General features: G+C 41.2%; 2 protein-coding genes across 3 annotated transcripts in view; one reads left to right on the top strand and one right to left on the bottom strand.

Moving 5' to 3' along the window:
• Positions 1-22,310, bottom strand: part of LOC139749880 (uncharacterized) — a 496,304-nt gene that overhangs the window by 25,526 nt on the left and 448,468 nt on the right. For both annotated transcript variants that reach the window (XM_071664258.1, XM_071664259.1), the window contains exon 8: positions 7,905-8,047. In XM_071664258.1, the coding sequence (XP_071520359.1) occupies positions 7,905-8,047 (143 nt within the window). The remainder of the gene's footprint in view (positions 1-7,904; positions 8,048-22,310) is intronic.
• On the top strand, positions 19,951-20,684 carry LOC139749882 (uncharacterized). The gene has a single exon (XM_071664261.1). It carries the CDS (start codon positions 20,085-20,087, stop codon positions 20,550-20,552), a length of 468 nt encoding a protein of 155 aa, XP_071520362.1. The 5' UTR covers positions 19,951-20,084; the 3' UTR covers positions 20,553-20,684.

Here is a 22,310-nt window from a genome sequence, read left to right as displayed (position 1 = left end):
CAAAGGACGTAAAAGGAGTGGGGGAGGAATGGGATGTATTTAGGGAAGCAGTGATGGCTTGTGCAAAAGATGCTTGTGGCATGAGAAAGGTGGGAAGTGGGAAGATTAGAAAAGGTAGTGAGTGGTGGGATGAAGAAGTAAGATTGTTAGTGAAAGAGAAGAGAGAGGCATTTGGCCAATTTTTGCAGGGAAATAGTACAAATGACTGGGAGATGTATAAAAGAGAGAGGCAGGAGGTCAAGAGAAAGAGGGCAAATGAGAGTTGGGGTGAGAGAGTATCATTAAATTTTAGGGAGAATAAAAAGATGTTTTAGAAGGAGGTAAATAAAGTGTATAAGACAAGAGAACAAATGGGAACATCAGTGAAGGGGGATAATGGGGAGGTAATAACAAGTAGTGGTGATGAGGAGATGGAGTGTATTTTGAGAGTTTGTTGAATGCGTTAGATGATAGAGCGGCAGATATAGGGTGTTTTGGTCGAGGTGGTGTGTGAAGTGAGAGGGTCAGGGAGAATGATTTGGTAAACAGAGAAGAGGGAGTAAAAGCTTTGCGGAAGATGAAAGCCAGCAAGGCGCCGGATTTGGATGGTATTGCAGTGGAATTTACTAAAAAAGAGGGTGACTGTTGTTGACTAGTTGATAAGGATATTTAATATACGTATGACTCATGGTGAGGTGCCTGAGGATTGGCAAAGGGGGTAAAGGTGAGTGTTCAAATTACAGAGGTATAAGTTTGTTGAGTATTCCTGGTAAATTATATGGGACGGTATTGATTAAGAGGGTGAAAGCATGTACAGAGCATCAGATTGGGGAAGAGTAGTGTGGTTTCAGAAGTGGTAGAGGATGTGTGGATCAGGAGTCTGCTTTCAAGAATGTATGCGAGAAATACTTAGAAAAGCAAATGGATTTGTATATAGCATTTATGGATCTGGAGAAGGCACATGAGAGAGTTAATACAGATGCTCTGTGGGAGGTGTTAAGAATATATGGTGTGGGAGGTAAGTTGATAGAGGCAGTGAAAAGTTTTCATCAAGGATGTAAGGCATGTGTACGAGTAGGAAGAGAGGAAAGTGACTGGTTCTCAGTGAATGTCGGTTTACGGCAGGGGTGCGTGATGTCTCCATGGTTGTTTAATTTGTTTATGGATGGGGATGTTAGGGAGGTGAATGTAAGAGTTTTGGAGAAAGGTGGAAGTATGCAGTCTGTTGTGGATGAGAGAGCTTGGGAAGTAAGTCAGTTGTTGTTCGCTGATGATACAGTGCTAGTGGCTGTTTTGGGTGAGAAACTGCAGAAACTGGTGACTGAGTTAGGTAAAGTGTGTGAAGAAGAAAGCCGAGAGTAAATGTGAATAACAGCAAGGTTATTAGGTACTGCTGGGTTGAGGGACAAGTCAACTGGGAGGTAAGTTTGCATGGAGAGAAACTAGAGGAAGTGAAGTGTTTTAGATATCTCGGAGTGGATTTGGCAGTGGATGGAACCATGGAAGCGGAAGCGAGTCACAGAGTGGGGGAGGGGGCGAAAGTTCTGGGAGAGTTGAAAAATGTGTGGAAGGCAAGAACATTATCTTGAAAAGCAAAAATGGGTATGTCTTAAGGAATAGTGGTTCCAATAATGTTATATGGTTGCGAGGCGTGGGCTATAGATAGGGTTTTGCAGAGGAGGGTAGATGTGTTGGAAATGAGATGTCTGAGGACAATATGTGGTGTGAGGTGGTTTGATTGAGTAAGTAATGAAAGGGTAAGAGAGATGTGTGGTAATAAAAAGAGTGTGGTTGAGAGAGCAGAAGAGGGTGTTTTGAAAAGGTTTGGTCAGACAGAGAGAATGAGTAAGGAAAGATTGACAAAGAGGATATATGTGTTAGAGGTGGAGGGAACAAGGAGAAGTGGGAGACCAAATTGGAGGTGGAAGGATGGAGTGAAAAAGATTTTGAGAGATCAGGGCCTGAACATGCAGGAGGGTAAAAGGCTTGCAAGGAATAGAGTGCATTGGAACAATGTGGTATACTGGGGTTGACATGCTATCAATGGATTGAACCAGGGCATGTGAAGCATCTGGGGTAAACCATAGAAAGTTTTGCAGGCCCTGGATGTGGAAAGGGAACTGTGATTTCAGTGCATGATACATGACAACTAGAGACTGAGTGTGAACGGGTGTGACATTTGTTGTCTTTTCCTAGCGCTACCTCGCTTGTGTACTGGGGGAGGGGGTTGTCATTTTATGTGTGGCGGGGTTGCTATGGGAATGAATAAAGGCAGCAAGTATGAGTTATGTACATGTGTATATATGTTTATGTCTTTGTATGCACATATATGTATAGGTTGAAATGTATAGGTATGTATATGTGAGTGCGGGGACGTCCATGTATATACATTTGTATGTGGGTGGGTTGGGCCATTCTTTCGTCTGTTTCCTTGCGCTACCTTGCTAACACAGGAGAAAGCAACAAAGTATAATAAATAAATATTTTATTTATTCATTTTGCTTTGTCGCTGTCTCCCGCGTTAGCGAGGTAGCGCAAGGAAACAGATGAAAGAATGGCCCAACTCACCCACATACACATGTATATACATACACGTCCACACACGCAAATATACATACCTATACATCTCAATGTACACATATATATACACACACAGACATATACATATATACACATGTACATAATTCATACTGTCTGCCTTTATTTGTTCCCATCGCCACCTCGCCACACATGGAATAACCCCACCTCCCCCCCTCATGTGTGCGAGGTAGCGCAATAAATAAATAAATAAATAAAAAACATAAGATCATGTCTTGACCTGACCACCTCAAAAACTCAATCCCATATATGTTTGCCTTAGAAGATTTCAGCACACCAAACATTAAATGGAAACAGGCAGGAAATAACATTACAGTTCAAACTGCTACTGGAACCAGTTTGGATGAACAGCAGCAATAAAGAGAGTGATTCAAACTATGAGTAAAGTTCTCTTTCATCCAACAAAAAAAAATCTACGTAGATGAACTGCATTCTGAACTTAATCTTTACAAATAATGTGGACTAAATATGTGCAATTACCATCTAATATGCCATATACTCTGATCACAACCTAATGGAAGTAAAACAATTTTGGATGCTAAACCACCCAGATGGAACACAAGTAATAATGGAGGTGTTTTCAGTCATTTCAATTCTACTGGTAAATGGATGGATTAGAGGATATGATCAAGATGTCTGCAACACAAGAGGAAAGCCTACTGATAACCAAAACAGAGAAGTGTATAAATAACATGACCACCTTGGTACTTCAAACATGCAACACACATATATCAATGAGAAGAAAGTACAAAAGGTCCAGGTAAATTGAGAGAGACAAACACTTTACAGAAGGCAAAATAAGAAGTGCAGACCTTTCAAAAAGCTATAGCTCACCAACAAGGAAATAAAACTTATCATATAAACTGTAAGACATAGACCATTCATCACAAATGTCATATGAAACAAGAGAAAAAAAAATCTGTTAATGAAATAAGAAATACCCCAAAGTACTTTCCCTCATAGCTGTATGCTGTAAAACAGAATAATCAATATAAAAAAAATCTTTTGAACCAGGAATGTGTGCTACAACAACTATGAGGTGGTCAGAGGTGGTCATGTCACTGCCAATATGTGGGGCTGGATCTAACTGCATAGTGTAGGTGAACTGGTTGATATCGAGGGACGTTTAACTGCAGACAAGTATATGGAAACACTTCAAGAAGTCATGCTCCGCTTGGTGCAGACCTAAGCTCTACCCTACCCAAAAAGGTTCATCTTTATGCAAGACAACTGCCCCATACACACAACCAGGATCGTCAGAAGCTGGTCCCAAGATCATAGGAATGTCCAACTCCTTGAATGACCAAGTAAAGCAAGCAACCTCAATCCTATTGAGAACATATGGGCAAAAATTATCAATGTGTGGAAGCCATTACAGGAATGAACATCAGATCAACTGGTACTGCACACCAAGAGGAAGAGGGAAATCCTGAGGAAGAAGCCTGAACTGGTGCTCAGGCACATGACTTCTGTTCCCAAACGGCTGCAGGAAGTAATTGAGTTGGGAGGAGGGGTCAGAAAAGTGAGCTTGAAAGCATGGTAAAGTCTGTGTGCATGTCTGAGTATGTTTGCAAGTATAAGTGTGGGTATTTCATATGAGTGAAATTGCCCAGGGTAATACAGAGTATACTATAAACCGTGTGTTGCACTTTTAGTCAGCCTAATGCTCGACAAATTCACTTTTTACTTGAAAGGACAAAATGTGTGCAAAACACAATATTCTAATCTCAGTAACTTTCCCAAGCACGCATCACTTTTTTTTCAAAGTAACTGAAACAGCACAGACAATCCTGCCTAAATCTGAGGCCATCATTGGGTGAAAAAAAGTAAGGAAAAAACAGTGAAAATAGGAGAAAAAGGGAATTGCTCATAGACATGATTCTTAAAGTAATAAAGTTTGTAGCAAGGGGAAGACAAAAGAGGGAAGAGAGTGCTAAGAGCAGCACAGCATGTGCCTAAGATTTTACTCTGGCTAACACCAGACTATTTAACTCAGAATGTTGCTAAACAATTATACTCATCATAAGGGAAACCCCACTCAGCGAAAGTATTAACCCTCAATGTGTAAATCAATTAAAATCATCCAGTATAAAAGAATTACACATCCATCAGCTCTTTGGTGTTAATCATAATAGTGTGGCCACCTTGCAACATGTGTGAGGAATCAAGCAACTCTTAACCTACGAATGCAGTCATTTGCACTAACTTGAAAATGCACTCAGCTCCAGAAGGAAGCGCTTCATTAGAATTTCACTGATTTCAACATTTTTCAATACATTATTTCAGTATCCAAATTTTGTGATAGAACTCAGAGTGAGTTATCACCTATAATGTTAATATAGAAGGATGGATGAGGTTTGGGAAGACAATGTGGGAGCAGAGTGCCAGTGTGAGGCTAACTGGGAGGTGAATGCTCTTGTAAGGATAACTGGGTGACAGCTTGTGTGAGACAAGCTGGGAAGTAAATGTTCATGTGAGGCTAGCTCAATGAAGAGGCAGTAGGACGAGAGGGTAGAAGCCCTTAGAGAAATGTTTTGAGTACCAGGGCCAAATCTGTTTTTATCATGGATAGAGCAAACATCAGTTTAATAACATCATAGATTTTTTACCAACTGAATGAAGAAAGTAACAAATAATGAGTGTGTAAGTGCTCAAAGAAGCTCTGTCCATCTTCAAGGGAGGCCCCTTGTATTCACTAAGCACATAACTGATAAAGATTATTAACAACACAACCATGTTTCAGTGATATACCCTTACGTAAAGCATGTAGATGAAGGCACTGATAAATAAAGTATTTCATTTGATATGAAATAATCAATGTGGTATACCGGGGTTGACGTGCTGTTAGTGGATTGAATCAGGGCAGGTGAAGCGTCTGGGGTAAACCATGGAAAGCTGTGTAGGTATGTATATTTGCGTGTGTGGACGTATGTATATACATATGTATGGGGGTGGGTTGGGCCATTTCTTTCGTCTGTTTCCTTGCGCTACCTCGCAAACGCGGGAGACAGCAAAAAAAAAAAAAAAAAAAAAAAAAAAAAAAAAAAAATCAAACATTTGAGGCTTCAGGCTCATAGTGAACCCAAATCCTAGACAAATGCCATCGACTCCACAAATACTTTTATTTGTGCAGTGCCCTATATATGAGTCAATTCCTAATACAACAAATATACCATGCATAATAGATAGATATCAAACTAATGTATTACAAAGGATACACATATGTATAATTCATATCTATTAGAAAGAGTATTCATACACAGAAACCTCCCCAATATAAGACTACATGACAAAGACTAAGACTGCGATAATTGATCAATCACACACTATGACACAAATGTTCCCCCTCCATTCATGACTTTTCACTACCATCTCTGTGTTTACTAACAGGTTGTTGCCAGAAGTTGCCGTTGTGTCCAAGTTCTTTGTACCCCAAGTGTCCATGTGTATATGTATATATATGTGTTAGTGAGTGGATGTATCTTTCTTTGTCTGCCTCCCGGCACTACCTAGCTAATACAGGAAACAAAGATCAAGTATGAAAAAAATATAAATATATTTCAAAAAGCCATAGTGACATCACACAATCCTGCCTCACATCCACTTCTTTTGCTACTCTATAGAAGGCTTTCACACGAGCCAACAGTTGTCCACCTACTTCATATATGCTTAAACATCCCATAAAGCATTCGCTTACCATACATTAAATAGATATAGGCAAAAAATAACACCATAGCTGAAACTGCTGACACTGCAAGCAGCTTTGAAAAACAGTTGCAAAAAACAAAGTTATTCAGATCATGTTTAAAGTTCTTATTCAGCTAACAAACAACAAAACCAACACGAAGAAATATCACTCTGGACTTAATCTTTACAATCAATGTGGAACTGATATATAACATCACAGTCTTAAATGCCCTATACTCTGATTACACAATTTTGGATGCTTAAGCACAAAATATCTGAGGTATAACAAGAAACACAATCACTTTACCATGTGAAAAAGTATTGTAGACCTACTAAAGAAGCCACAGCTCATCCAGCAAAAGAAAGAAAACCTATCAAATGATATTTTAGACATAGATGATAAATTCAGCATGCCATATGAAACAGAAAAAAAAGGGGGGAAAAAGTCAAATAAGAAATTACCCAAAATACTTTAACTCATATGCAAAATGTAAATCCAAGACCATAAATTCCATTGGCCCACTACAAACAGATGAAGGTATTTTCAGAGATGAATTTGAGGGGATGAGTGAGATTCTACAAAAATTATATGAATAAGTATTCAGTTTGCCAAAAACCACATTAACGATGACTTAACAGACTTCTTCCTAAACAGCAATCCTCCAATCCAACACACAGCAGATACATCACCTTAAAACGATTTTGGGAGGACCATTTAAGTGCATGCTCATGCACTCAGTTCAGGCTCAGACTCATGGAACTGAGTCTTCATAAAGAAATGCAAAACTCTTCAACCATGAGCAATGAAGATCTGGAGAAAAAGTCTAGATTCTGGCATCATTCCTGAAAGTTTCAATTCCAAAAAAAGTGAAAGTAAAGTAGTTCTAAAAAACTAACAAGTGATAGCATTAACACTGCATGTTGTCCAAATTTTCAAAAGAATCCTAAAAGGCAAACTCAATGAATCTATAAAAGCGAACAATATACATCAAATCAGACAATATGGTGGGAAAATCCTGTTTCTCTCAGTTAGAAGACCACTACAATAAGATTGTTGTAGCTCTAAAAAAACAAACAATATGTTGACGATTTACACAAAGCATATCACAAATATGACTAAAATATGACCATAGAATGCAAAAGATGGGAATAACTGGAAATATTGAGAGATGTATTTAACTAACAGATCACAACACATAAGTTTAAACCATGCCATCTCCAGTACTTCCACAGCAGAAATCTCAGTTCTATACTTACACCCCTCCTGTTCCTCATACCTTATACCTGTGGCTTCCAAGAGCTTTGTCAACCAACAATCTAACCCAACTACCTGGGCCCAGCCCATACTGTGGGGGTAGATGATCCCTAAAGACTTCACTAAGCATACCATAACACAAATATAAGAAATTCTCCAAAGAAAATGTGCACATTAATGGTGACAAATTATACAAATGGAGAAGTACTTCCACAAAAAACAGTACATGAATATAGAGTTCATAAATATATAACATAAAGGTAATGTAAATAAACACTTAGTAAAAATATGCCAATAACACTATCCAACACTAGAGAGAAGATAGAAAAAGATCATTACAAATTTCAAATTCCTTTTCGTGATAAAATGCAAATCCGATACTTGCCCTTTTTCTTTTTCTCTTCTCGTTCTCTTTCACGATTTTTAAAGTACTTATTAGGTTTTTTCTTGTCCTCTTCCTCTGACTCAGATCCTGAGCTGACCTCTTTGTACTTGCTGGTTTCCCGTGTTCCCCGAGGTCTTCTTGAGCTGCACAATAAAAATATCATTATAATATGTACAAGCAAACTTGTTTTAGTAAAAAATGTTGCAAAACTCTGAAAGCTTTAACCTTTCAGTTAAAGCATAGGCCAAACTGCCATATGTGATCACACCTCATCATATCATTCGCAATTGTTACACCAAATGTGATAACAAACTATGAATGAATGAAGATAAAAGAGGGAAGAATATTCTTGAAAGTTAAAGAGGCCCAAGATAAAACTCCTACGAAGAACATTTCTATTCAGTTATTCATTATACTTTATCATTGTTTCCTTTATCATTGTTTATCATTGCACTGGTTTGAAATGTTACTTGGAATAACGAATGTCAAGAGTTAACGTAAATGATTTGTGCCCAATCAATGTGCTTCTGTTATTTTGTACTCTATATTCTTGTATCATACGGAGATTTAACCCTGGTGTTTGCTTTCATTCCATAATGTTAAGATAGTGTTATCAGTGTGCCTAAAATGATAACTGACTATCCTTCCCAGTAGAAGGATCCATAACAATATACACACATGCATTACCTATCCATACTTGCTGCCTTCATCCATACCTGTCGTCACCCCACCACACATGAAACAGCATCCCCTCCTCCAGTGAGGCAGTGCCAGGAAAAGACAAAAAAAATGCCACATTCGTTCACACTCAGTCTCTAGCTGTCATGTGTAATGCAACGAAACCACAGCTCCCTTTCCATATCCAGGCCCCACACACCTTAACCCAGATGCTTAACATGCCCTGGTTCAATCCACTGAAAGCACATTCAATCCGGTAAACCACATTGTTCCAATTCACTCTATTCCTAGCACAACTTTCACTCTCCTGTATGTTGAGGTCCTAATCACTTAAAATCTTTTTCACTCCATCCTTCCAACTCCAATTTGGTATCCCATTTCTCCTTCTTCCCTCCAACTCTGAAACATAAATCCTTTTTGGTAATCTTTCCTCACTCAATCTCTTCATAAGTCCAAATCATTTCAACACACCCTCTTCTGCTCTCTCAACCACACTCTTTATTTCCACATACCTCTTACCTTTTCATTACCTACTCAATCAAACCACCTCACACTAAATATTGTCCTCGAAGCATTTCTTTTCCAACACATCCACTCTCCTCCCCACAACCCTATCTACAGCCCATACCTTGCAACCATATAACATTGTTGGAACGTTGGAACCACTATTCCTTCTAACATACCCATTTTTGCTCTCCGAGAAAATGTTCTCACCTTCCACACATTCTTCAATGCTCCCAGAACTTTCGCCCCCTCCCCCACCCTATGATTCACTTCTGCTTCCATAGTTCCATTCGCAGCCAAATCCACTCCTAGATATCTAAAACACTTCACTTCCTCTAGTTTTTCTCAATTCAAACTTTCTCGCCGTCTCCTGCCTCAGCAAGATAGTGCAAGGAAACAGACAAAAGAATGGCCCAACCCACCCGCATACACATAAATTTACATGCATATCCACACATGCACATATACATACCTATACATTTCAACGTATACATAGATATACATATGTACACAGACACTACATATATACACATGTACATAAGTCCTACTTGCTGCCTTTATTCATTCCTCCCCATGCAAGGTAGCACTTGGAAAGGACAAAATGCCACATTCGTTCATTCTCAGTCTTTAGCTGTCATGTACAAGGCACCGAAACCACAGCTCCCTTTCAACATCCAGGCCCCAAAAAACTTCCCATGGTTTACCCCAGACGCTTCACATACCCTGGTTCAATCCATTGACAGCACATCGACCCCGGTATACCACATCGTTCCAATTCACTCTATTCCTTGCACGCCTTTCACCCTCCTGCATGTTCAGGCCCCAATCACTCAAAATCTTTTTCGCTCCATCTTCCCACCTCTAATTTGGTCTCCCACTTCTCCTCGTTCCCTCCACCACTAACACATATATCCTCTTGGTCAATCTTCCCTCACTCATTCTCTCCATTTGACCAAACCATTTCAAAACACCCTCTCCTGCTCTCTCAACCACACTCTTTTTATTACCAAACATCTCTCTTACCCTATTATTACTTACTCGATCAAACCACCTCACACCACATATTGTCCTCAAACATCTCATTTCCAGCACATCCACCCTCCTGCGCACAACTCTATCCATACCCCACGCTTCGCAACCATACAACATTGTTGGAACCACTATTCCTTCAAACATACCCACTATGCAAGCATTCTGCCAATCCTCAGGCACCTCACCATGAATCATACATACATTAAATAACCTTACAAACCAGTCAACAATACAGTTACCCCCTTTTTTTATAAATTCCACTACAATACCATCCAAACCCACTACCTTGCCAGCTTTCATCTTCTGCAAAGCTTTTACTACCTTTTCTCTGTTTACCAAATCATTTTACTTAACCCTCTCACTTTGCACACCACCTCGACCAAAACACCCTATATCTGCCACTCTATCATCAAACACATTCAACAAAACTTCAAAATACTCACTCCACCTCCGTCTCACATCACCACTACTTGTTATCACCTCCCCATTAGCTCCCTTCACTGAAGTTCCCACTTGTTCCCTTGTCTTACGCACTTTATTTACCTCCTTCCAAAACATCTTTTTATTCTCCCTAAAATTTAATGATACTCTCCCACCCCAACTCTCATTCATATATATATATATATATATATATATATATATATATATTTTCTTTTCTTTCAAACTATTCGCCATTTCCCGCATTAGCGAGGTAGCGTTAAGAACAGAGGACTGGGCCTTTGAGGGAATACCCTCACCTGGCGCAATTCTCTATTCCCTCTTTTGGAAAATTAAAAAAAAAAAAAAAAAAAAAAACGAGAGGGGAGGATTTCCAGCCCCCCCGCTCCCTACCCTTTTAGTCGCCTTCTACGACACACAGGGAATACGTGGGAAGTATTCTTTCTCCCCTATCCCCAGTGAAAATATATATATATATATATATATATATATATATATATATATATATATATATATATATATATATATATATATATATTTTTTTTTATACTTTGTCGCTGTCTCCCGCGTTTGCGAGGTAGCGCAAGGAAACAGACGAAAGAAATGGCCCAACCCTCCCCATACACATGTACATACACACGTCCACACACGCAAATATACATACCTACACAGCTTTCCATGGTTTACCCCGGACGCTTCACATGCCTTGATTCAATCCACTGACAGCACGTCAACCCCTGTATACCACATCGCTCCAATTCACTCTATTCCTTGCCCTCCTTTCACCCTCCTGCATGTTCAGGCCCCGATCACACAAAATCCTTTTCACTCCATCTTTCCACCTCCAATTTGGTCTCCCTCTTCTCCTCGTTCCCTCCACCTCCGACACATATATCCTCTTGGTCAATCTTTCCTCACTCATTCTCTCCATGTGCCCAAACCATTTCAAAACACCCTCTTCTGCTCTCTCAACCACGCTCTTTTTATTTCCACACATCTCTCTTACCCTTACGTTACTTACTCGATAAAACCACCTCACACCACACATTGTCCTCAAACATCTCATTTCCAGCACATCCATCCTCCTGCGCACAACTCTATCCATAGCCCACGCCTCGCAACCATACAACATTGTTGGAACTACTATTCCTTCAAACATACCCATTTTTGCTTTCCGAGATAATGTTCTCGACTTCCACACATTTTTCAAGGCTCCCAAAATTTTCGCCCCCTCCCCCACCCTATGATCCACTTCCGCTTCCATGGTTCCATCCGCTGACAGATCCACTCCCAGATATCTAAAACACTTCACTTCCTCCAGTTTTTCTCCATTCAAACTCACCTCCCAATTGACTTGACCCTCAACCCTACTGTACCTAATAACCTTGCTCTTATTCACATTTACTCTTAACTTTCTTCTTCCACACACTTTACCAAACTCCGTCACCAGCTTCTGCAGTTTCTCACATGAATCCGCCACCAGCGCTGTATCATCAGCGAACAACAACTGACTCACTTCCCAAGCTCTCTCATCCCCAACAGACTTCATACTTGCCCCTCTTTCCAAGACTCTTGCATTTACCTCCCTAACAACCCCATCCATAAACAAATTAAACAACCATGGAGACATCACACACCCCTGCCGCAAACCTACATTCACTGAGAACCAATCACTTTCCTCTCTTCCTACACGTACACATGCCTTACATCCTCGATAAAAACTTTTCACTGCTTCTAACAACTTGCCTCCCACACCATATATTCTTAATACCTTCCACAGAGCATCTCTATCAACTCTATCATATGCCTTCTCCAGATCCATAAATGCTACATACAAATCCATTTGCTTTTCTAAGTATTTCTCACATACATTCTTCAAAGCAAACACCTGATCCACACATCCTCTACCACTTCTGAAACCACACTGCTCTTCCCCAATCTGATGCTCTGTACATGCCTTCACCCTCTCAATCAATACCCTCCCATATAATTTACCAGGAATACTCAACAAACTTATACCTCTGTAATTTGAGCACTCACTCTTATCCCCTTTGCCTTTGTACAATGGCACTATGCACGCATTCCGCCAATCCTCAGGCACCTCACCATGAGTCATACATACATTAAATAACCTTACCAACCAGTCAACAATACAGTCACCCCCTTTTCTAATAAATTCCACTGCAATACCATCCAAACCTGCTGCCTTGCCGGCTTTCATCTTCCGCAAAGCTTTTACTACCTCTTCTCTGTTTACCAAATCATTTTCCCTAACCCTCTCACTTTGCACACCACCTCGACCAAAACACCCTATATCTGCCACTCTGTCATCAGACACATTCAACAAACCTTCAAAATACTCATTCCATCTCCTTCTCACATCACCACTACTTGTTATCACCTCCCCATTTACGCCCTTCACTGAAGTTCCCATTTGCTCCCTTGTCTTACGCACCCTATTTACCTCCTTCCAGAACATCTTTTTATTCTCCCTAAAATTTACTGATAGTCTCTCACCCCAACTCTCATTTGCCCTTTTTTTCACCTCTTGCACCTTTCTCTTGACCTCCTGTCTCTTTCTTTTATACTTTTCCCACTCAATTGCATTTTTTCCCTGCAAAAATCGTCCAAATGCCTCTCTCTTCTCTTTCACTAATACTCTTACTTCTTCATCCCACCACTCACTACCCTTTCTAAACAGCCCACCTCCCACTCTTCTCATGCCACAAGCATCTTTTGCGCAATCCATCACTGATTCCCTAAATACATCCCATTCCTCCCCCACTCCCCTTACTTCCATTGTTCTCACCTTTTTCCATTCTGTACACAGTCTCTCCTGATACTTCTTCACACAGGTCTCCTTCCCAAGCTCACTTACTCTCACCACCTTCTTCACCCCAACATTCACTCTTCTTTTCTGAAAACCCATACTAATCTTCACCTTAGCCTCCACAAGATAATGATCAGACATCCCTCCAGTTGCACCTCTCAGCACATTGACATCCAAAAGTCTCTCTTTCGCACGCCTGTCAATTAACACGTAATCCAATAACGCTCTCTGGCCATCTCTCCTACTTGCATAAGTATACTTATGTATATCTCGCTTTTTAAACCAGGTATTCCCAATCATCAGTCCTTTTTCAGCACATAAATCTACAAGCTCTTCACCATTTCCATTTACAACACTGAACACCCCATGCATACCAATTATTCCCTCAACTGCCACATTACTCACCTTTGCATTCAAATCACCCATCACTATAACCCGGTCTCGTGCATCAAAACCGCTAACACACTCATTTAGCTGCTCCCAAAACACTAGCCTCTCATGATCTTTCTTCTCATGCCCAGGTGCATATGCACCAATAATCACCCACCTTTCTCCATCAACTTTCAATTTTACCCATATTAATCGAGAATTTACTTTCTTACATTCTATCACATACTCCCACAACTCCTGTTTCAGGAGTATTGCTACTCCTTCCCTTGCTCTTGTCCTCTAACTAACCCCTGACTTCACTCCCCAGACATTTCCAAACCACTCTTCCCCTTTACCCTTGAGCTTCGTTTCACTCCAACTCTCATTTGCCCTTTTTTTCACCTCTTGCACCTTTCTCTTGACCTCCTGTCTCTTTCTTTATATATATATATATATATATATATATATATATATATATATATATATATATATATATATATATATATATATATATATATTTTGTTGAATGTGTCTGATGACAGAGTGGCAGATATAGGGTGTTTTGGTCGAGGTGGTGTGCAAAGTGAGAGGGTTAGGGAAAATGATTTGGTAAACAGAGAAGAGGTAGTAAAAGCTTTGCGGAAGATGAAAGCCGGCAAGGCAGCAGGTTTGGATGGTATTGCAGTGGTAATTATTAAAAAAGGGGGTGACTGTATTGTTGACTGGTTGGTAAGGTTATTTAATGTATGTATGACTCATGGTGAGGTGCCTGAGGATTGGCGGAATGCGTGCATAGTGCCATTGTACAAAGGCAAAGGGGATAAGAGTGAGTGCTCAAATTACAGAGGTATAAGTTTGTTGAGTATTCCTGGTAAATTATATGGGAGGGTATTGATTGAGAGGGTGAAGGCATGTACAGAGCATCAGATTGGGGAAGAGCAGTGCGGTTTCAGAAGTGGTAGAGGATGTGTGGATCAGGTGTTTGCTTTGAAGAATGTATGTGAGAAATACTTAGAAAAGCAAATGGATTTGTATGTAGCATTTATGGATCTGGAGAAGGCATATGATAGAGTTGATAGAGATGCTCTGTGGAAGGTATTAAGAATATATGGTGTGGGAGGCAAGTTGTTAGAAGCAGTGAAAAGTTTTTATCGAGGATGTAAGGCATGTGTACGTGTAGGAAGAGAGGAAAGTGATTGGTTCTCAGTGAATGTAGGTTTGCGGCAGGGGTGTGTGATGTCTCCATGGTTGTTTAATTTGTTTATGGATGGGGTTGTTAGGGAGGTGAATGCAAGAGTCCTGGAAAGAGGGGCAAGTATGAAGTCTGTTGGGGATGAGAGAGCTTGGGAAGTGAGTCAGTTGTTGTTCGCTGATGATACAGCGTTGGTGGCTGATTCATGTGAGAAACTGCAGAAGCTGGTGACTGAGTTTGGTAAAGTGTGTGGAAGAAGAAAGTTAAGAGTAAATGTGAATAAGAGCAAGGTTATTAGGTACAGTAGGGTTGAGGGTCAAGTCAATTGGGAGGTGAGTTTGAATGGAGAAAAACTGGAGGAAGTGAAGTGTTTTAGATATCTGGGAGTGGATCTGTCAGCGGATGGAACCATGGAAGCGGAAGTGGATCATAGGGTGGGGGAGGGGGCGAAAATTTTGGGAGCCTTGAAAAATGTGTGGAAGTCGAGAACATTATCTCGGAAAGCAAAAATGGGTATGTTTGAAGGAATAGTGGTTCCAACAATGTTGTATGGTTGCGAGGCGTGGGCTATGGATAGAGTTGTGCGCAGGAGGATGGATGTGCTGGAAATGAGATGTTTGAGGACAATGTGTGGTGTGAGGTGGTTTGATCGAGTAAGTAATGTAAGGGTAAGAGAGATGTGTGGAAATAAAAAGAGCGTGGTTGAGAGAGCAGAAGAGGGTGTTTTGAAATGGTTTGGGCACATGGAGAGAATGAGTGAGGAAAGATTGACCAAGAGGATATATGTGTCGGAGGTGGAGGGAACGAGGAGAAGAGGGAGACCAAATTGGAGGTGGAAAGATGGAGTGAAAAAGATTTTGTGTGATCGGGGCCTGAACATGCAGGAGGGTGAAAGGAGGGCAAGGAATAGAGTGAATTGGAGCGATGTGGTATACAGGGGTTGACGTGCTGTCAGTGGAGTGAATCAAGGCATGTGAAGCGTCTGGGGTAAACCATGGAAAGCTGTGTAGGTATGTATTTTTGCGTGTGTGGACGTGTGTATGTACATGTGTATGGGGGGGGTTGGGCCATTTCTTTCGTCTGTTTCCTTGCGCTACCTCGCAAACGCGGGAGACAGCGACAAAGTATAAAAAAAAAAAAAAAAAAAAAAAAAAAAAAAATATTTTTTTTTTATTTTTTTTATTATACTTTGTCGCTGTCTCCCGCGTTTGCGAGGTAGCACAAGGAAACAGACGAAAGAAATGGCCCAACCCACCCCCATACACATGTATATACATACGTCCACACACGCATATATACATACCTACACAGCTTTCCATGGTTTACCCCAGACGCTTCACATGCCTTGATTCAATCCACTGACAGCATGTCAACCCCAGTATACCACATCGCTCCAATTCACTCTATTCCTTGCCCTCCTTTCATCCTCCTGCATGTTCAGGCCCCGATCACACAAAATCTTTTTCACTCCATCTTTCCACCTCCAATTTGGTCTCCCTCTTCTCCTCGTTCCCTCCACCTCCGACACATATATCCTCTTGGTCAATCTTTCCTCACTCATTCTCTCCATGTGCCCAAACCACTTCAAAACACCCTCTTCTGCTCTCTCAACCACGCTCTTTTTATTTCCACACATCTCTCTTACCCTTACGTTACTCACTCGATCAAACCACTTCACACCACACATTGTCCTCAAACATCTCATTTCCAGCACATCCATCCTCCTGCGCACAACTCTATCCATAGTCCACGCCTCGCAACCATACAACATTGTTGGAACCACTATTCTTTCAAACATACCCATTTTTGCTTTCCAAGATAATGTTCTCGACTTCCACACATTCTTCAAGGCCCTCAGAATTTTCGCCCCCTCCCCCACCCTATGATCCACTTCCACTTCCATGGTTCCATCCACTGCCAGATCCACTCCCAGATATCTAAAACACTTCACTTCCTCCAGTTTTTCTCCATTCAAACTCACCTCCCAATTGACTTGACCCTCAACCCTACTGTACCTAATAACCTTGCTCTTATTCACATTTACTCTTAACTTTCTTCTTCCACACACTTTACCAAACTCCGTCACCAGCTTCTGCAGTTTCTCACATGAATCAGCCACCAGCGCTGTATCATCAGCAAACAACAACTGACTCACTTCCCAAGCTCTCTCATCCCCAACAGACTTCATACTTGCCCCTCTTTCCAAAACTCTTGCATTTACCTCCCTAACAACCCCATCCATAAACAAATTAAACAACCATGGAGACATCACACACCCCTGCCGCAAACCTACATTCACTGAGAACCAATCACTTTCCTCTCTTCCTACACGTACACATGCCTTACATCCTCGATAAAAACTTTTCACTGCTTCTAACAACTTTCCTCCCACACCATATATTCTTAATACCTTAGGGAGAATAAAAAGATGTTCTGGAAGGAGGTAAATAAAGTGCGTAAGACAAGGGAGCAAATGGGAACTTCAGTGAAGGGCGCAAATGGGGAGGTGATAACAAGTAGTGGTGATGTGAGAAGGAGATGGAGTGAGTATTTTGAAGGTTTGTTGAATGTGTTTGATGATAGAGTGGCAGATATAGGGTGTTTGGGTCGAGGTGGTGTGCAAAGTGAGAGGGTTAGGGAAAATGATTTGGTAAACAGAGAAGAGGTAGTGAAAGCTTTGCGGAAGATGAAAGCCGGCAAGGCAGCAGGTTTGGATGGTATTGCAGTGGTAATTATTAAAAAAGGGGGTGACTGTATTGTTGACTGGTTGGTAAGGTTATTTAATGTATGTATGACTCATGGTGAGGTGCCTGAGGATTGGCGGTATGCGTGCATAGTGCCATTGTACAAAGGCAAAGGGGATAAGAGTGAGTGCTCAAATTACAGAGGTATAAGTTTGTTGAGTATTCCTGGTAAATTATATGGGAGGGTATTGATTGAGAGGGTGAAGGCATGTACAGAGCATCAGATTGGGGAAGAGCAGTGTGGTTTCAGAAGTGGTAGAGGATGTGTGGATCAGGTGTTTGCTTCGAAGAATGTATGTGAGAAATACTTAGAAAAGCAAATGGATTTGTATGTAGCATTTATGGATCTGGAGAAGGCATATGATATATATATATATATATATATATATATATATATATATATATATATATATATATATATATATATATATATATATATATATATCCCTGGGGAAAGAGGAGAAAGAATACTTCCCATGCATTCCTTGTATGTCAAAGAAGGCGATTAAAGGGGAAGGGAGGGGGGGGTTAGAAACCATCTCCTTGTATTCTAACTTTCTAAAAGGGGAAACAGAAGGAGTCACGCAGGGAGTGCTCATCCTCCTCAAAGGCTCAGATCGGGGTGTCTAAATGTGTGTGGATGTAACCAAGATGAGAAAAAATGGAGATAGGTAGTATATTTTGAGGAAAGGAAGCTGGATGTTCTGGCTCTGAGTGAAATGAAGCTCAAGGGTAAAGGGGAAGAGTGGTTTGGGAATGTTTTGGGAGTAAAGTCAAGGGTTAGTGAGAGGACAAGAGCAAAGGAAGGAGTAGCACTACATCTGAAACAGGAGTGGTGGGAGTATGTGATAGAGTGTAAGAAAGAAAACTCTAGATTGATATGGGTAAAACTGAAAGTGGATGGAGAGAGATGGGTGATTACTGGTGCATATGCACCTGGGCATGAGAAGAAAGATCATGAGAGGCAAGTGTTTTAGGAGCAGGTGAGTGAGTGTGTTAGTAGTTTTGATGCACGAGACTGGGTTATAGTGATAGGTGATTTGAATGCAAAGGTGAGTAATGTGGCAGTAGAGGAAATAATTAATGTACATCGGGTGTTCAGTGTTGCAAATGGAAATGGTGAAGAGCTTGTAGATTTGTGTGCTGAAAAAGGACTGGTGATCGCGAATACCTGGTTTAAAAAGAGAGATATACATATGTATATGTATGTAAATAGGAGAGATGGCCAGAAAGTGTTATTGGATTATGTGTTAATTGATAGGCGCATGAAAGACTTTTGGTGTTAATGTTCTGAGAGGTGCAACTGGAGGAATGTCTGATCATTATCTTGTGGAAGCGAAGATGAAGATTTGTAGAGGTTTTCAGAAAAGAAAAGGGAATGTTGGGATGAAGAGAGTGGTAAGAGTAAGTGAGCTTGGGAAGGAGACTTGTGTGAGGAAGTACCAGGAGAGACTGAGTACAAAATGGAAAAAGGTGAGAGCAAAGGATATAAGTGGAGTGGGGGAGGAATGGGATGTATTTAGGGAAGCAGTGATGGTTTGTGCAAAGCAGTGATGGCTTGTGCATGAGGAGCATGGGAGGTGGGCAGACTAGAAAGGGTAGCGAGTGGTGGGATGAAGGAGTGAGATTATTAGTGAAAGAAAAGAGAAGCTTTTGGTAGAGTCTTGCAGGGAGATAGTGCAAATGACTGGGAGATGTGTAAAAGAAAGAGGCAGGAGGTCAAGAGAAAGGTGCAAGAGGTGAAAAAGAGGGCAAATGAGAGTTGGGGTGAGAGTGTATCATTAAATTATAAGGAGAATAAAAAGATATTTTGGAAGGAGGTAAATAAAGTGCATAAGACAAGGGAACAAATGGGAACATCAGTGAAGGAGGCTAATGGAGAGGCGATAACAAGTAGTGGTGATGTGAGAAGGAGATGGAGTGAGTATTTTGAAGGTTTGTTGAATGTGTTTGATGACAGAGTGGCAGATATAGGGTGTTCTGGTCAAGGTGGTGTGCAAAGTGAGAGGGTTAGGGAAAATGATTTGGTAAACAGAGAAGAGGTAGTAAAAGCTTTGCATAAGATGAAAGCTGGCAAGGCAGTGGGTTTGGATGGTATTGCAGTGGAATCTATTAAAAAGGGTGTGACTGTGTTGTTGACTGGTTGGTAAGGTTATTTAATGTATGTATGACTCATGGTCTTCTTCCATGAGTCATACATACTGAAGCTGAAGATCAACGAGTACATGTTGTTACGTCACATTTGCATTTCCTGGATTGGTCAACACAACGAAGCCTTTACACACATACGTACACACACCTGAGGACGAGATGTATGAGGACACATCTTTCCCGTGTGTTGGCATGAGTGAAGAAAATCATCAACTTTTCTTCAGTTGATACAGCCAGGGAGGATGGTGGAAGACAAGGCCAAGAGTCAGCTGCTGGGCGTGGACGTGCCGCTGTACGCCTTCGCTGGAGGCCAGGCTACCCTTAGCTGCTTGTATGACCTCCGGGCCACCCGCCTCTACTCCCTCAAGTGGTACCACAACGGCACCGAGTTCTACCGCCACGTACCCACCGAGCGAGAGAAACCCATCAATATCAAACCCAGCCTCAAGTTCTCCGTTTCCGAATTATTCCAGAACGACCAACGGGTGACCTTGTCCCTGACGCAGCTGACGGTGTCAGCGTCGGGTCAGTACCGGTGCGAGGTCATCGCCGAACACCCGAGCTTCCGCACTGAGACCTCCACTGCCACAATGACCGTCCTCAAGCGATACCAGTTTGCATCAGCCTTCACTCCTGCCTGCAGTAGCATGCTTTCCAACATGTTTCATGAGCTCCTCTTCGCAAACGGAACTACCTTGGCCCACCAGTGATGCTACTACGTTTGTGAATCAAGAACCATTGCAACACAAACCTCGCCAGGTGGTAGAGTGTCCCGCAGTGTATCGAGACAGACTTCCCCAGAACTTTTTTAAAGGGGAAGTAAATGTTTATAGTTGTGTTACTGGAGTGATAGTTTTCATACATGGTGCTTTGACAAGAAAATGGTGAAATTGGAAAAAATGTAGCTTAGACATTGAAGCTTATTGATACAGTGGTTAAATTGATGAGAACTACTATTGACGTTTGTGTAAATAAATTATACATTTCCTTTTTCCATAGCCAGAGGTTGAACCATTATGTGACATTCATTTTTTCATTTCATTTCAAGCTAGAAGTTACAGTTTTCTAAATTGTTTCTTACATTTTTTATATGTATATATATGTATGTGTGTGTGTGTGTATATGTGCGTATGTATGTGTATGTGTGTGTATGTGTATATATATATTTTTTTTTTTTGCTTTGTCGCTGTCTCCCGCGTTTGCGAGGTAGTGCAAGGAAACAGACGAAAGAAATGGCCCAACCCACCCCCATACACATGTACATACATACGTCCACACACGCAAATATACATACCTACACAGCTTTCCATGGTTTACCCCAGACGCTTCACATGCCTTGATTCAATCCACTGACAGCACGTCAACCCCGGTATACCACATCGCTCCAATTCACTCTATTCCTTGCCCTCCTTTCACCCTCCTGCATGTTCAGGCCCCGATCACACAAAATCTTTTTCACTCCATCTTTCCACCTCCAATTTGGTCTCCCTCTTCTCCTCATTCCCTCCACCTCCGACACATATATCCTCTTGGTCAATCTTTCCTCACTCATTCTCTCCATGTGACCAAACCATTTCAAAACACCCTCTTCTGCTCTCTCAACCACGCTCTTTTTATTTCCACACATCTCTCTTACCCTTATGTTACTTACTCGATCAAACCACCTCACACCACACACTGTCCTCAAACATCTCATTTCCAGCACATCCATCCTCCTGTGCACAACTCTATCCATAGTCCACGCCTCGCAACCATACAACATTGTTGGAACCACTATTCCTTCAAACATACCCATTTTTGCTTTCCGAGATAATGTTCTCGACTTCCACACATTCTTCAAGGCTCCCAGAATTTTCGCCCCCTCCCCCACCCTATGATCCACTTCCGCTTCCATGTTTCCATCCGCTGCCAGATCCACTCCCAGATATCTAAAATACTTCACTTCCTCCAGTTTTTCTCCATTCAAACTCACCTCCCAAATGACTTGACCCTCAACCCTACTGTACCTAATAACCTTCCTCTTATTCACATTTACTCTTAACTTTCTTCTTTCACACACTTTACCAAACTCAGTCACCAGCTTCTGCAGTTTCTCACATGAATCAGCCACCAGCGCTGTATCATCAGTGAACAACAACTGACTCACTTCCCAAGCTCTCTCATCCCCAACAGACTTCATACTTGCCCCTCTTTCCAAAACTCTTGCATTCACCTCCCTAACAACCCCATCCATAAACAAATTAAACAACCATGGAGACATCACACACCCCTGCCACAAACCTACATTCACTGAGAACCAATCACTTTCCTCTCTTCCTACACGTACACATGCCTTACATCCTCGATAAAAACTTTTCACTGCTTCTAACAACTTGCCTCCCACACCATATATCATATGCCTTCTCCAGATCCATAAATGCTACATACAAATCCATTTGCTTTTCTAAGTATTTCTCACATACATTCTT

This window comes from Panulirus ornatus, chromosome 8 (genome assembly GCF_036320965.1).
Source record: "Panulirus ornatus isolate Po-2019 chromosome 8, ASM3632096v1, whole genome shotgun sequence".
In the NCBI taxonomy this organism is placed as follows: Eukaryota; Metazoa; Arthropoda; class Malacostraca; order Decapoda; family Palinuridae; genus Panulirus; species Panulirus ornatus.
This window is presented reverse-complemented; position numbering and strand designations above follow the sequence as displayed.